This window comes from Myotis davidii, unplaced genomic scaffold (assembly GCF_000327345.1).
Source record: "Myotis davidii unplaced genomic scaffold, ASM32734v1 scaffold72, whole genome shotgun sequence".
Lineage (NCBI taxonomy): Eukaryota > Metazoa > Chordata > Mammalia > Chiroptera > Vespertilionidae > Myotis > Myotis davidii.
Window position 1 is genome coordinate 3,163,688 of NW_006284618.1, and position 16,247 is coordinate 3,179,934.

At 40.3% G+C, this 16,247-nt stretch overlaps 1 protein-coding gene across 1 annotated transcript in view; it reads left to right on the forward strand.

The window, feature by feature from the left end:
* TCERG1L (transcription elongation regulator 1 like) overlaps positions 1–16,247 on the forward strand; it is a gene marked incomplete at its 3' end in the record, with an annotated part of 106,450 nt that overhangs the window by 17,333 nt on the left and 72,870 nt on the right. The window contains exons 2-3 of the mRNA XM_006754976.1: positions 1,647–1,793; positions 2,571–2,751. Coding sequence (XP_006755039.1) covers positions 1,647–1,793; positions 2,571–2,751 — 328 coding nt within the window. The remainder of the gene's footprint in view (positions 1–1,646; positions 1,794–2,570; positions 2,752–16,247) is intronic.

Here is a 16,247-nt window from a genome sequence, read left to right on the forward strand (position 1 = left end):
CGCAGAGAAGTTAATACTTTTACAGTCTCTGCCAGACTTGAAAAGCAGGCTGGGAATCAATAGCTATTTCTGATGCTGATCTGGTTGGGGTTTTTTTTTTCTTCTATGTGAAAATAGACTCAGGACAATGCTGAAGAGAATTCAGACCAATGGAAGCTGCAGGGAAACCCTGCCTTTAATACCGAGGAATGTTACCGGTGATAAACCGACGCCCCCCACCCCCAAACGAGGTCCCCCCGAGCCCGCCTCATTAGCTAGCTAGTGCCATACTGCACTTTGGAATACTTTGGCATTTAAAGCCTGGAATGAAAAGGGAAAAGTGACTGTACCTTTGATTAATGGTGCAACCCAGCAAGGCAGGCTGGTTTTGGCAAGATCCATTGTTTGCTCTCTAACTATGCAGATGCATTTAAATCAGGGGAAAACGCATTTCATTCCAAGGATAGTCTTCCTTAGCATATTCAAATAAGCGGTATGTTAGAATCCACCATTTAATTAATTTTTTTCCTATGTTATCTTGTGAGCTTTCCTTAAAGATGTTGTTAAACTCCGCCCACACTGATCTTTAGACCTAATGATACATCACACATGCAGTCCTAGATATCTATTTTGATGTGCGATGCAGTTCATATTGGGTTTTATTGAATAAACGGTTGTAGCTTTTTGGGCATTTTCAGGGGGTTGCTATATCAGAGTGTTACCACTAGAGGTATAGAATGCCCAGGAACTACATTTTTTCTCCCCCCTATATAGAACACTGCATTTTGGGGGGGTGTAAATTTAAAAATATATTTTAAAAAATCGTATTCTTCTTCTTTTAAATGTTTTTGTGCTCCATGTTTTCTGTTCAGTGACAATATTTAGAACCAGAAGTACATTTCCACATAACAGGAAAATTAAAAAATGCTTCTCTGATCTTAAAAGAAGTCGATGTGGAAGCATTCCATATCACAGTTCTCTGCTCGTGGAGATTCAGTTATTTTAACGAGGGGGACTGTCTCCCAGGCGGCCTGCCCCTTTCGGTGTTCGCTCGTTGACTCTGTGCTTTGGGATCTTCGGTTATTGATGAGCTACCCTTACGTCTCCTTTGCCTATGGAATCTGTGTGCACTTGTGAGCCGTGGGCAACTTTCAATCTTAACCCCTAAACGAGTTTTATTTTGGAAATATTATTTGTGTTTGTCTTTTAAAAAGGTAAGTATAATTCATACAGAATGCTATGCTGAAAGGACTCTCCTGACATACAGCTCTCTGCTTGCTTATGAAAAGAATTCACGAGTCATACAGGGAATACCCAACATCTCCCCTTTCCATTGTGGTTCCTTCTATCTCAGGCAGAAACCCACTTCTTACCGGGTTCTCGTGGTTTTGTGCTTAGAAGTTCTTTCTCAGTATTGAAGAGTGCAGTGTGGGTAATGCTTTGTGATGGTTCTGATGGGAAACCTTATGCATTTTAAAAATGTGTGGGTGTTTTTTTTTAAAACTGGGGAAAGAGGAGGTTTTTCTCATAATTAAATACATATATTTTAAAATTCCCTTTAAAAAAATGAGAAAGCAGCTGCCCCAGTAGCTTATGGGACAAACTAGAGTTGATGGATACGAGCTAACGAGCTAACAAGCATTCCCTTCTCTCTTCTTGGGTTTCAGTGGCTATTCGGTGGCCCTTCTCCATCAATAGGACTGTCCCCCTCTTCCACTGTGGAGCTGGTGCCCATCTTCCCACATGTCTGCCCACCTGCTCTCCCCCCTCCTGTTGGGAAAGGTTGGATAGACAAACGGATACCCAATTGTAAGGTAAAAATGCAAATAGTTTCATTGGATAAGTGGGATTCAGTTATGAAGTCGTTGGGTATTTCCATAACAACAGAAAACAGTGTGTTTTCTCTTTGCTAATTGCACTAGACTGACCTTCTAGGTCTAAAGAGGAATCTTTTCAGAATAAGATCAGTCTGTTAAACACCAGCAGATGGGGAGGAGGGGGAATGGTATTTTGTTTTAGCTTGATATATTTGGATTCCATAGCACAATATAGAATTTTCCATTGTGAATCAGAATCTACTCTTGACAATGTTCAGTTTTCAAATCTGTGACAATGGGTCAACAGATGGCCTCAAACATGATATAATTCAAGTATAAATTTTAAAAGCGAGCTTTTCTTGCAATGATTGCTTTAAGTATTCCTCCTTCTGGTGGTCTATTTTGGCGTTTGAATTCAAATGTACTAATTGCACTTTGTTGGAAAACTAAAAAAAGAGAAGAAAAATGATGTGGTGGCTTGTCTATGCCACACCACGGACCTCCTTGTGACGGTTCTTTAGTCTGTAAACGGGCTGCTGTGCTGAATTAACCAAGTCAATAGTTGAATTCCAGCGCCGACCATGAGAACTTCATGGTGATCGTTATTGGAGCCCCGTGGATCTTTAGGTTGGAGAAGGATGCTTTTATAGAGTCCTCACTTATAGACTCTCCAATATTTGATCAATGTAAGACAAGACAAATATTTTACAGTCGCCTTTAGTCTTTCTCATGTGCATGGTCTGAAATGTTACACTTGCTTTCTTTTTTGGACAGATCTTTTTAAATAATTCCTTTGCTCTGGACTCAACATGGATATATCCCGAGGAATCAAGATTGTTCCATGGGTATGAAAAGCCTCATTTGTTGGCAAATCAAGTAGCTGTGTCTCTGTCCAGGCCAGCGCCTGCCTCCAGGCCCCTTCCCACAGTGGTGTTAGCACCGCAGCCTATACCAGGTTGGTGTCCAAATAGCCGCGCCAGTGTGCTCCCCGCCCCCCTTTTTGTTCTAGCCACAAGTGAGTGAGTTCTAGGTCTGGACACTGCATTTGTCATTTTAATGAAACAATTCTCTTAAATTCTTTCAGTAACATATCATTTCTTTCCATTGGTACGATTCCTTTTGACAAAGAAATGGAGTTTGGGGTAACTTCACTGTGTTTGGGGGGCATGGAATTTGATTTAAGATGAAGAGATGGCAGAAGGGATTTTCCAGGACCATATTTTTGGAATTGGACCACAGCTTCTGCTGGTCGCTCTTCACAGGGGCACCAAATGATCAGGACACTTACTACGAAATGTTTCTTGTGTGGGGTGAGGTGCACGCGTCAAAGCTACCTGGTCTGCAGGACATGCGAGGTTTCTGTGGCCTCCCCTTGCGGGTGATGTTGGGCATGGTCTATTTGGAAGATAGGTTTTGTTCTGTCTTTGGAGACTTAGTGACCTGAAAGAACACTTGTCTTGGAATAAACTCCCTTGAAATAATCCCCGCATGAAAGATTGTATAATAAACCCATATAGTAACGGGAGAGTAAAATCGTCTTATGAATTTTTAAATTGATTTTTAAAATCACCTTAACATACGATCATATTATAAAAGCAAATGTTGCCCGTGCCAAAATTACCTTGCAACACCTTCCATTATGGAATATTTTATGACTTCAGAATTACATTAGCTTCCTGTAATTTCCTACCTACCACGCTTGTCTCAATGGGTGTCTCTAAAATTTAGTAATAAGGACATGCCCTGTGGCTAATGGATGGTCGAGGAGATAGATCTGTGTGCTTCTCTGTTTGCCTACCTTACGTATTCTAATTTGCTATGGATCTTGTTTAGTAATAAGTCACAAAGAACAATTCCATTACTTGTTTTTTTTTCATGGGTCTTAATGATGCTTGACTGAAACTTGCCTTCTCTCCTTGCCTTGTAAGTAGGCATTACCATGTTATTAAAATCCGCATGAGCAACATCCATACGTGCATTTATAAACATTTTTCACTGAGATGATTATGTTTCCTATTTCATGTAATGATGATGAAAGGTGGTTAGGCTGCGTGTGTTAACACAAGGATTCGTGGCTGCAGGTGGCTCATTTGGTATATGTAAGAAAAATATTTTCGTTTCCTAACGCATCCGCAATAGCTGTCACCCAAATAATTAGAAATTAAGTTTAAAAATAGGTAAGTTAGTTAAACTAGTTAGGCAAAATCTTTGCGGAAAGTTTCCACCTCTCAGCTCATCCTTCAGTATCATAGACATTTTGCGTGTACCTTAATCCTCTTCCTCGAACACTCAGACTATGAACACACTAAATATCTCTTTAGTTGAAGAAGCTGTCGATGTCAGAAACGTCCAGACCTGTAGAGAATCTTTAATAAGAGTTTATTTGAGCAAAACGGATGACACTGCCGGGAAGCAAGATCTCAAACACTCCTGAGATAATTGTTTTGCACCTTCTTTTATGCATTTGAAATTAAGGAGGGAACCCAGGGAAGATTAGAGAAAGCAAGGCGGGGATCGGATTACAGAATAGTTAATAAGATTATGTACTCTTTTGAGGGTGGTAATTACTTTTGTTATTTCGAAGGTGTCCTAAGGTAGGTGCACAAGAACAATGAACAGGGCTGGCTTAAAACCTTTCACTGAAGAAGAGGGCAGAGAGGGAGATCAATGATGGCGGAAAGAGATTTGACTTTGGGTGATGAGTGCACAGTGCAGTGGGCAGATGATGTGTTATTGAGTTGTATACTTGAAACCTGTAGGGTTTTATTAACCACTGTCACCCCAAGACATTTAATAAAAAAGAAAAAAGAAGTTAGAGGCCTACAGTGTTACTACCCACCATGACCTACCCAGTTAGGAGTTTATAGTCAGATCACTGTGTGAGGATACTTTCTGTAGAACCCCTTCATCTTTCACAATTCCCCCTTTCGATTATAAATCAATCTGAAGGATGCATTGATGACCAACCTTAAGTTGGACAAGGTGGTCTCACAGGGCTAGGCAGGCTCAGTTCTAGGAAGTCTCAGTATTAATGTTGTCTTGTTGAGATGGTGGACCATTGGGGATGGGGCAATGCTATGTGAGGCTGCACTTTTCCCCAAAAGGGAAGCGCAGGTAAACCGAAGGCTTTTGGGTCCTATGGCTTTCACTCTGAAGACCATTGGATCATTTCTGTCTTGTGAACTGTCATGATTTGAGTTTTGTCTTCTGTCTCATTTTTTTTCCTGTATTTGGTACCTCGTATGACATTTATATAAGCCATGAAAGAGAGTATTAAGTTATTTTATACATATTCAGTCATCAGGAATAGTTGAACTATAATGAAAAACCTCCAAAACAAGTATAACTATTATTAGGACTAATGTTCTTAGCAAACTGGTAAAGACAATCAATTGTTTTCTGTGTTAAATATCAATCTGTAGGTATACAGGCCTTGTCGATGTCTTGGGACAGCTGTCTAACTCTGATGTGGGCAGCTTCTCATCCTCAAGGAGTCTCGGATGACTGTTGTAGGCGGAGGCGGGTAGCAGAGACAAAGCTAGATATTCATTCACAGTTAGGCACCTGATAAGTCCCTTCCAATGAAGTTGCAGAGTGTCTTTCATATTTGTCCTTTCCAATAAACAACATCTCCAGGTAGCAATCAGTGAACTCTAAGTCTGTGTCTCCTGGGAGTTCACTGTGAAAGGAAGTGGCTACCCATTTGACATTTTCTTGAAGTGACTTTATCAAACCTTGATAATAGCTAAGATGGCTCCTTTGAATAATGCCAACTCATAAGTTACTTCACCCAAGTCCATCTTAAAAGAAAATGGGGTTTGCCAACGAGCCTGGGAAGGACCAAGCAGCTATTTTGGGTTTCCAATAATCCTGACTATTCATTTAATTGACAACCATTATTCACCCGTACAACATACCCTGGTAGTTTTCTATCACTTGTTGTACTATGATTTCCATGTAATTTAACATAAAAAACAAAACTTGGAGGTATTCCAGGGGCTCTTCTGGCTGCAAAGTTATTCCTACATATATTGAGATTTTAACCCTTAAAATCTCAATGTCCAATGAAAACTAAGAAGTAAACAACTAGCATTCTTTAGCTTGGCAAATTTGTGAAGATATTTTATAACCTCTAGAAGCATATTCCATTGACATCAGAGTCAGTTACTGACATAGACTTATTTTTATAAACTCGGGTAAAATATAAATATTTTATTAACGATTCAAAAGACATGTCTGTTCTTGAACCAACAAATTTAAAATAGCTTTTATTTAGTAAAAATCAATCTAAAGTTGTGAACTTGAAAAGCGTTTGAGTTAGTTTCTATATTTCTGATAATTTTAGAATACCCAATTCTTACCAGTGCTGGCCTTCCCATTAATTTTAACAATAGCAGCAGAAGTTGAAAATTACCTTACATTTACAACATGCATACGTAGGCACATACAGACAAACAAACAGAAACATATCTTTTATCCATGAGGAAAACTACCATTAGTTTATGAAAGAACAGTTGGATCCACTTTTTGTTTTGGAGGCATTTACAACTTATATCTTTCCTTGACAAGTCAAGTTCCAAATGATCATCCCCTTTTAACATAAGGACAGCCATTTTTAATACCTCAAAGAATTGGGTTGACACGTAACAACATCATTGGTTGATCTATTCATCTAAATCTTTCTTTTAATGCTTCGAGAGACCAATTAAATATGTTTTCCTAATTTTATAGTTTTTTATGGTGCGTACAAAAAGATTAATCTAGAAGTCACTTTAGAATGAATGGAAGGTTGACAGTCATGGGGCTTGTTGGCCTTGAAGGCATGATTTCCCATGTTAATTTTAGTGTGTGTGTGTGTGTGTGTGTGTGTGTGTTTGAGATCCATAGAGTCTGAACAGACTTCTAGGGAAACCAGCCCTTATGTGCATGTCTCCACATGAGCCAGATGTGGTGGGTATCCCTATAGGATTGCCTCACCCCCCAGAGGGCAACAGAGGTTCTCAGATACCAGGAATACCCAAGGTGAGGGAGAGCTTCCCGGACTCCACCAGAACCATGATGTTTTCCAAGATGGGAACCCTCTTTCAAGGGGAACATCCTTTCATGATTTAAAAAAACAAATTGGGTCTGAAAGAAACATACACACCTCAACATAATGAAGGCCATAGATGACAAACCCACAGATGACATCATACTCAATGGTGAAGGGTTGAAAGCGTTTCCCCTAAAATCAGGACAAGACACAATGCCCACGCTCAATACTCCCAGTCAGCATAGTACTGCAAGTCCTAGGTAACTCAGTCAGGCAAAAATGAAAGACATCCAATCAGAAAGGAAGAAGTGGAGTTGTCTCTATTTGCAGATGACATGATCTTATATGTAGAAAATCCTAGAGACGACACCAAAACACAGTTGGAACTAGTCAACAAATTCAGTAAAGTTGCAGGATACAGAATCAGTGTTCAGAAATCAGTTGAGTTTCTATACAGTAACAATGAAATACCTGAAAAAGAAATAAAGAAACCACACCCATTCACAATAGCATCAAGAACAAGAAAATACTCAGGAATACATTTAACCAAGGAAGGAAAAGATCCAAGCAATGAAAACTACAAGATTTTGACAAAAGAAATGGAAGAAAACACAAACAAATGGAAAAATATCCTGTGCTCATGAGTCAGAAGAATTAATATTAAAATGTCCATTCTACCCAAAGCTATCTATAGATTCAATGCAATTCCTGTAAAAATTCCAGTGGCATTTTTCACAGAAATAGAAACAAGAATCCTAAGATATTTATGGAACCATACATGACCCTGAGGAGCCAAAGCAATTCTGAGAAGTAACTAAGCCAGAGGCATCACACTTCCTTATTCCAACTATAATGCAAAGCTATAGTAATCAAAACAGCATGGTACTGGAATAAAAATAGACACATAGACCAATGGAAAAGAATATAGAGAGCCCAGAAGTAAATTCCTGTATACACAGTCAACTAATATTTGACAAGGGAGCCAAAAGCACTTAATGAGGAAAGGATAGTTTCTTTAATAATGATGTTGGGAAAACTGGATAACCACATGCAGAAAAATGAAATTAGACCCCTATCTTACACCGCTTATAAAAATTAACTTGAATGAAAGACTTAATCATAAGACCTGAAATCATCAAACTGCTAGAAGAAAACATAAAGAAAATCTCCTTGACACTGGTCTTGGCAACAATTCCTGGATACGGCACCAAAAACATAGGCAACAATAGCAAAAACGAACACGTGGGACTGCATCAAATTAAAAATCTTCTGCACAGCAAAGGAAACAATAAAAAAAAAAGAAAAGCAACCTAGGAAATTGGAGAAAATATTTTTAAATCATATATTTGATAAGAGGCTATTATCCTATATAAAAAAAACTAATATGCAAATCGACCGAACAGCAGAACGACCAAGTGGTGGGGGCCGGAGTTGGTGAGTGGGCGGTGCCAGGCCAGCCAAGGTGGGTGCCAGCGGGCAGAGGGAGAGGACAGCGATCGGGGGGTGGTGGCCACTGGTGGTGGTGGAGGGGTGATCAAAGGGGTTGTCCCTGGATCATCCTGTGGGTCACCTCCCACAGAGGTGTGGGCCTAAGCTGTCAGTTGGACCTCCCCCTCGGGCTCCTGGTCTGCGAGAGGGTGCAGGCTGGTCTGAGGGATCCCCTCCCCCAAGTGCATGAATTTTTGTGCACCGGGTCTCTAGTTCAAAAATATAAAGGACTCCTACAACTCAATAACAACCCCCTCAAACAAACAATCTGATTAGAAATTGGGCAGAAAAACAAAACAGATATTTGCCCAAAGAAGACATACAGATGGCCAACAGGTACAAGAAAAGATTCTCCATTATCACTAGTCATCAAGGCAATGCAAATCAAAGCCACAATGAGATATCACGTCACACATGCTTGGATAACTATTATAAAAAAGGTAAGTGATAACAAGAAGTTGGTGAGGATGTGGAGAAAAGGGAACCCCTGGGCATGACGGCTGGGAGGTGCATTGGTTCAGTTATTATGGAAAACAGCATAGAAATCTAAAAAATTAACAATAGAACCACCATATGATTCAGTGATACCACTTCTGGGCATGTATAGCAAGGAAATGAAAGCAGGATGTCGAAGAGGTACCTGCGTTTCCATGTTCATTACAGCATTGTTCACAGTAGCCAAGCTGTGGGAGACAACATAAGTATCCATCTATAAATGAACGGATAAAGAAGATATAGTATATGTAATACAATTGGATATTATTCAGCCATGAGATAGGAAGAAATCCTACCCTTTGGGACAACATGGATGGATGTGAGGGCGTAATACTAACTGAGAAAAGCCAGGCACAGAAAGACTAATACTGGGAGATCTCACTTATATGTGGAATCTAAAAAAGCAGAGGCCAGACTGGTGGTCGCCAGGGCTGGGAGAAGCGGACGTGGGTAGATGTTGGTCAAAGGCACAAACTTGCTGTTGGAAGACGAATACGTTCTGGAACACTAACGCACGGTCCTTGATTATAGTCAACAAGACGGAATCACCTACAACAAAGCTGCCCAGAGACTAGACCTCAAACGCTCTCACAAAAACAAACAAAACCCCAAACACTCCAAAAAACAAGACAATCCTCACATCAACAAGCTAAGCTTCCATCTTAAGAAACTAGAAAAGGGAGAGCTAACCTGTGAGACGCTGAAGGGAGGAAATAGTGAAGATAAGAGCAGGAATCAAAGAGCCTAAAACTAGAAAAATGGAGAGAAAATCAATGACACCAAAAGTTCTGTTTTTTTTTAAAATATATTTTATTGATTTTTTACAGAGAGAAAGGGAGAGAGATAGAGAGTTAGAAACATCGATGAGAGAGAAACATCGATCAGCTGCCTCCTGCGCATCTCCCGCCGGAGATGTGCGCGCAACCCAGGTACATGCCCTTGACCGGAATCGAACCTGGGACCTTTCAGTCCGCAGGCCGACGCTCTATCCACTGAGCCAAACCGGTTCCGGCCTGTTTTGTTTTTTTTTAATGAATGATCAATAAGTCAACCCCCCCTGGCTACAGAGTATAAGAAAAAAGAGAGACAACACAGACTGCTGAAGTCATGATGAGCAAAAGGCATCACTATAGATTTTAGTACTAGAAATTTAATAGGAAAACCATATAGAGTACTCCATGACAATGACTTTAACAGCCTGGAAGAAACAGGCGAATTCTTTGTAAGTCACCCCTACCTGTGCTTACTCAAGAAGAAACAGAAAGCACGGATAGCACAAAAGCACTGAGCCAGTTCTGTCCTTCCAGCAGCGAACACCAGGCCCTGACAGCCCCACTGCAGCCTACACAATGTTTAAGGAGGAAAGAAGACCAAGTTTAAATAAACTGCTTCAGAAAATAAAAGCAGGAATAACATTTCGCAAGTTATTATTTTTTTTAGGTCAGCATCCCTCTGATACGAAAACCAAATAGATATTACCAAAAAGACAATTATAGGCCAAAATGCTTCATCAACATAACTGCAAAAAAATCCTCAACATAATATTAGTAATGTACACAACTCACAGCACACCGTGGGCCAGCGGGGCTTTTTCTGGGAATGTGGTGCTGGCCCAGCACTAGAAAATCAATGTCATTTACTTGACAGAAACAATGAAGAAGAAAAACAGCAGGATCGTTTCAACAGATGCGGAAAATACATTTGTCAAACTCAAAATCTATTCAGATGTTTTAAAAAAACAAAACAAACCTCTAATTCAACTCAGTATTAAAGGGGACGTCATCAGACTGACAAAGAACATGTGTGAAAGACCCATAGCTGCAGTCATGTTTCATCCCGAATGCCTGTTGTTTTCTGAGATGGAGAACAGGACGAGGATTTGTGCTCGCAGCACTCCCATGCAAGCCTGTACTGGAAGGCCTACCCATTGCAATAAGGAACAAGAAAAAAAAAAAAGAAGAATGAGGAGCATGCATACAGATTGGGGAGAAAGAAACGAAACTGTCTCTATGTGCAGACAAAACGAGGCATGTAGACCACCCCTAAGAGTCTACTGAGAGCGGCTAGTGCCAACAGGTTGTTTATCAAGGTTGCAGGATACAAGGTCAATGTGAAAATTCAATTGCAGTCCTGTATTGCTGCTGATGAACAATTGGAAATGAAAATAAAATAGCAGTACATTAAAGCACCCAAAACATGAAATGTTTACAGATAAAGCTAACAAAATAGGTACCCAGAAAACTAGAAAACATTGATTAGAGAAATCAGACATTACTATTTTATTAATAATACATTTTATTAATTTATTATTAAAATTTTATTAATATTAATATTTTGTGTTAATGGGCTGAAAGCCTCAATAACATTAAGATGTCAATTCCTTCCAGGTTGACCTATACGTTCCATGGAATCCTAAATAAAGCCCCAGTTTCTTAGTGGCTTGCAAGCTCACTCTATAATTGGTATAGGAAGCCACAGGAAGTAGAGTAGCCACAACAGTTTTGAGAAAGAAAACTAACATGGAGGAAGCATAAATAAATGATTTGAATGCTTGTGATAGAGCTATAAGAATGCGCTGGGCCTTGTGGAATTGGCAAAAGGATAAGACCAGAGATCAATAGGAATAGTAATAGACCTTCCAGAAATAGGCACACACATACGTGGTCAATTGATTTTTGACAAAGGCATAAGGGCGATTCAATAGAGAAAAGCTGGACTTTCCATCAATGGTTTGGGGACTGGTCTTTAAAACAAAAAACAACCTTGACCAATACCTTGTATCATATACAAAAATTAACTCACAGAAGATGATAGGTGTGATTATAAAACCCCAAGCCCTAGAATTTCTGGGGGAAAAAAGAAAACAACCCACACACATAAAAGAGAGATTTGTGATCTTGAATTAGGCAAAGGTTTCTGAGATAAGACACCAAAAGCATGAGCCATAAAAGAAAACTCACGGATGGACTAGATTTCATCCATATGAAACGCTGTCGCTCTTTGAAAGTACTTGAATCGAATGGAAAGAAAAGCCAAACACTAAGAGAAAATACTTGCAAAGCATATACCTAATAAATCATTGATATCCAGAATACACAAAGAACTCTCCCAAGAACAAGAAAATAAACAACCCAACAAAATGGGCAAAATGTGTTACCAGACGCGTCGCCAACAAGGACGTGTGGACGGCAAATGAGCACAAAGATGCTTGCTGCCCTCATCAGGGCCAGGCACGCTGAGTCCGCCGTGAGGCCCACACACCTCTCAGAGGGGCTGCAACTTCAGCACGCAGGGAGCGGCCGGCCCTTTCAGAACCTGCTGGTGGGAAGGCAGTCACTTTGGGGTGAGTGTGGGCATCTCTCACAGGCACACCCACATCCGATACCCAGTAATCTCATGCCTACACAGTCACCCAAGAAGAACAGATATGCCCACCCAGAGGCTTTGTCTGTAAGCAACAAGACCCGGGAACAATGTGAATGTCCGTCACTTGGTGAGTGATGGACGATGACAGAGATACCGAGGCACGGCTTCTGGTACAAGCAGCCGGTGGTTGGAGGCCGAAGCCGTGATGCTAGGTGAAACGATCCAGAAGCAAACATCCGTGTCATACGTGATGCCCTTTTCATGACGTAAGACCAGACACAGATCAATGGTTTCCAGGGTTAGGGTTTGGGAAGGTATTGATGATGGGGGGGCTCGTGGGGAGAGGGTTAGGGGTTGTGGACAGGTATCTGACTGTGGTGGTTACATGAATGCTTGTGTTTACTGAAATTTGGAGAACTGTGCACCTGAAAAGAGTAGCTGAATGCAAATTTTACGCGAGTGCACCCAACATTTGCTTTTTTAAAGAGACTTAAGAGACATACCCAGTGCTATGTGTGAAGTTTATCTGACCCTGGTTTGAAAGAAAAAGATGGGAAGACAGCTGGGGAAATCCAGACACTGACTATGTCGTGAATAATATTAAGGAATTATGTTAATCTTATCAATCTGTAGGTGTGACAGGTGTTCTGTGCTTACCATTTTTAAAAGAACTCTTATACTTTAGAGTCAACTACTGCCACGTGAGGATAAGCTCAATCCACGCTGCGTGTGCTTGAATCCAGGCGTGTGGCTGGGGGACATGCGTGTAATGAGGAAGCATGCCCACGGCCAGCTGGTGACCGTGGATGGTGGTGACGCGATCGTGGGGCTCATGGTGCTGTTCTCCACTGCATTATTGCTGGAAGTTTCCATAACAGCAAAGAGAGAAAAAATAACGCCATGAAGCACACTTCACAAAAATGACAGAGTGATAGTGGGGATCTCACCTGCCTGCCACGGTGCAGTGAAAGTGAAAATTAAAGATGAACCCTAAAGAGACACCCAGCAGCCTTGAAGTTACAAGACTACCGGAAATAAAGGAACGGAACAAGTCAAGATGAGAAAACTAGACCTTTTATGTCAGAAGCAAACATGACGTGTGCCTGTTAGGAGTGGTGAGTTGTGGGCAGTGGTACTACTGAGCGAATCCAGAGCTCGAAATGATGATGATGATGGTGTGAACTATGGGAGTGTGGGGACCAGCGTAAATTCACTTTCAAATCAAGGCAATAGAAGGTTAGAGAAAACTAAGGAAAACCCATGGAAGCAAATGATAAGAATAAAGGCAAACATTTATAGTTTTAAACGCAAAAACAAATTCAATTGATTAAAAATGCTGTCCTCACTGATGGTTATAAAAACAGAAATACATTACCTGGAGACATCTTCTCTCAATATTAGTCATTTTTAAATGATTAGGTTAGCTATTTCCTGGGAGGTGCTCAACTTGGATCAAGATGGACACCTACATAAATGCCCACAGGACTCCTGCCTCCTCTGACCAGACTTCTGCTAGGAGACCTCCTTCTCCCCTGCCCCATAGCCCGAGTCCCCTCTGAGCCTGACCCTTCTCAAGCTTCCCCAGTAAAGTCTCCCAAACTCCAAGGAGAACCCTTTAATAACAGTAGTTTGTTCAGAACATAGAAAATGGTGACATGCTAATATAGATTATAGAAATCATTGACCCATTTTACCAATGTTTTTAGAAAATAGAAAACAAACAGAAACTAGTAAATTATATGGTCAGATTTCAGTTGTAAGGGGAGCTGTAACAATCCTAAAAGTATTATTGAAAATGTAAGTCTGGTAACGATAACACCTGCCAGGGCTCAGTGGAGCATTGCAAAAATTGTATAAAAATAAGAAAAGCATCGCAATGACATCATATATGTGGGTTTAATAAGAAAAAATATGTTCTTTCATTAGGCTACTAGAGGCCCAGTGCACGAAATTCATGCACTGTGTGTGTGTGTGTGTGTGTGGGGGGGGGGGTCCCTCAACCCAGCCTGCGCCCTCTCACAGTCCAGGAGCCCTTGCAGGTTGTCTGACTGACGGCTTAGGCCTGCTCCTGTTAGTCAGACATCCTTAGCGCTGTCACAGAGGCGGGAGAAGCTCCCACCACCACCGCTGCTCACGCCAGACGTGAGCCCGGCTTCTGGCTGAGTGGTGCTCCCCACGCCAGATGTGAGCCCGGCTTCTGGCTGAGCAGTGCTCCCCCCGTGGGAGCGTATTGACCACCAGGGGCAGCTCCTGCATTGAATGTCTGCTCCCTGGTGGTCAGTGTGCATCACAGCAACCCTCGTTCTGCCGTTCGGTCAGTTTGCATATTAGCCTTTTATTAGATAGGATAGGAAGATATATGACGTGATAAAATGCAATAGCCATTTAGGAAAATCAGAAAACTAAAGACCAAAGTGTAATCCCTCAACATGATACATAAAATGTATCCAAACTCTGCTACATTACATGGCAAACATCATTGGTGTTTCCATGATAATCACTCACTATTTATCTTTTACTTTGATCATTTTTGGCCCATGCAATAGGAAATGAAAGACAAATAGGAAATGCCACTTGAAGTTTATAACTTTTATATTTTGAAAACTCATGACATTCAACTTTATAACTCTCAGAACTTACAGAACAGTTTGGCAAAATGGATGATAAAATACAAACGTACAAAAGACAGCAGATTTTCTGTGTGATAACAGTTACTGAGATGTTGCAATGGGGAGGATACCGTCCTCATATGGGACGGACAATCATAAAGTACCTGGACACAACTGTCAGGGCATGTAGATAAATGGCTCATAACCTTCACTTATGTATGAACCTTAAGCAAAGAAACTAAGAATTTGTGGAATTATTTTCAACTGGAGAGACTCACTATGGACTTGGGTAGGAAAAATGGAACATTGTGAGATATCAATGATTTTCAAATTAAGTTATGGATGTAGTACAATGGTAATTATATTACTTCTTGAAAAAATTTAAAAATCTTGATCATGGAATATACACCTGAGATGAACAAATATAGGGTGCCCCCCAAAATGTATACACACACTCTGAATAATTAGAAAGGAAATATTTACTAAAACACATTTAATTTTCAAAATTGAGCTGTCAGCTGTTAAAGTGTGTACATTTTTTTGGGACACCCTGTATATATATTTTTAAAAATCTGTAAGAGGGATTTAACTTATTCTAAAGTTACATCAGTTTTTAAAATGTGGTACTGATGTACTAATCTACATATAGATTAACGTAATAAGTTTTAAAAGAATTGTTATGGAGGACAATGTTCTAATACCATAACAAAAAAATAGACACAAAGAGATGACTCACAGCCCTATTATAAACTATTATTTGTAATTCTGATTATTATGCAAGATGTGGTTTACTCACAGGTAATTCAGGAAATGCAAATTTAAACCTGCAAATATAACATTTTCCTATTAAATTGGCACAGGTTTTCAAAAACCTTGCCTCTACTCAGTGTTTGCAGTAGAGAACTGTGTCCATTCTTCCACAACTATTAGAAGTGGTGTGCTTTGAGTCATGCGATTGGACTTTCAGGTCCTTTAAGATGTTAATATCATTTCACTCCGTGAATCTATGTATATGGCCGGTTACAGAAAGAGCACGTGACAACTTATAATCCCAAGAGGAAAATTAAATCTTCAATGTCCTTGACTTGGTAATTGCCAAGCGAATTGTGAAACATCACGATTTAAAATACCTCCAACTTTTAATAAAATCGCATTTGGAAGATAATTTAGACAAAAGCAAATGCTTTTATTTTATTTTAGTAAGTGTTTAAAAGCAGGGGACAAACCGTTTGAACCGGATGATCCGAATTCTTGGAGCACCAGCACACGCTCACACTCATGCGCACACTGACAACACACAGAGGAGACACATCAAGATGTTAACCGTGGCTATTTCTGGCTGCTGTATGCCGGGGTGAGGGGTACTTTTATTTCCAACTCTATAATGTCTTTTATTTCCTTTGCTGTTGTTGTTGTTGTTAATCCTCACACAGAGGATATTTTCCCATTGACTTTTAGACA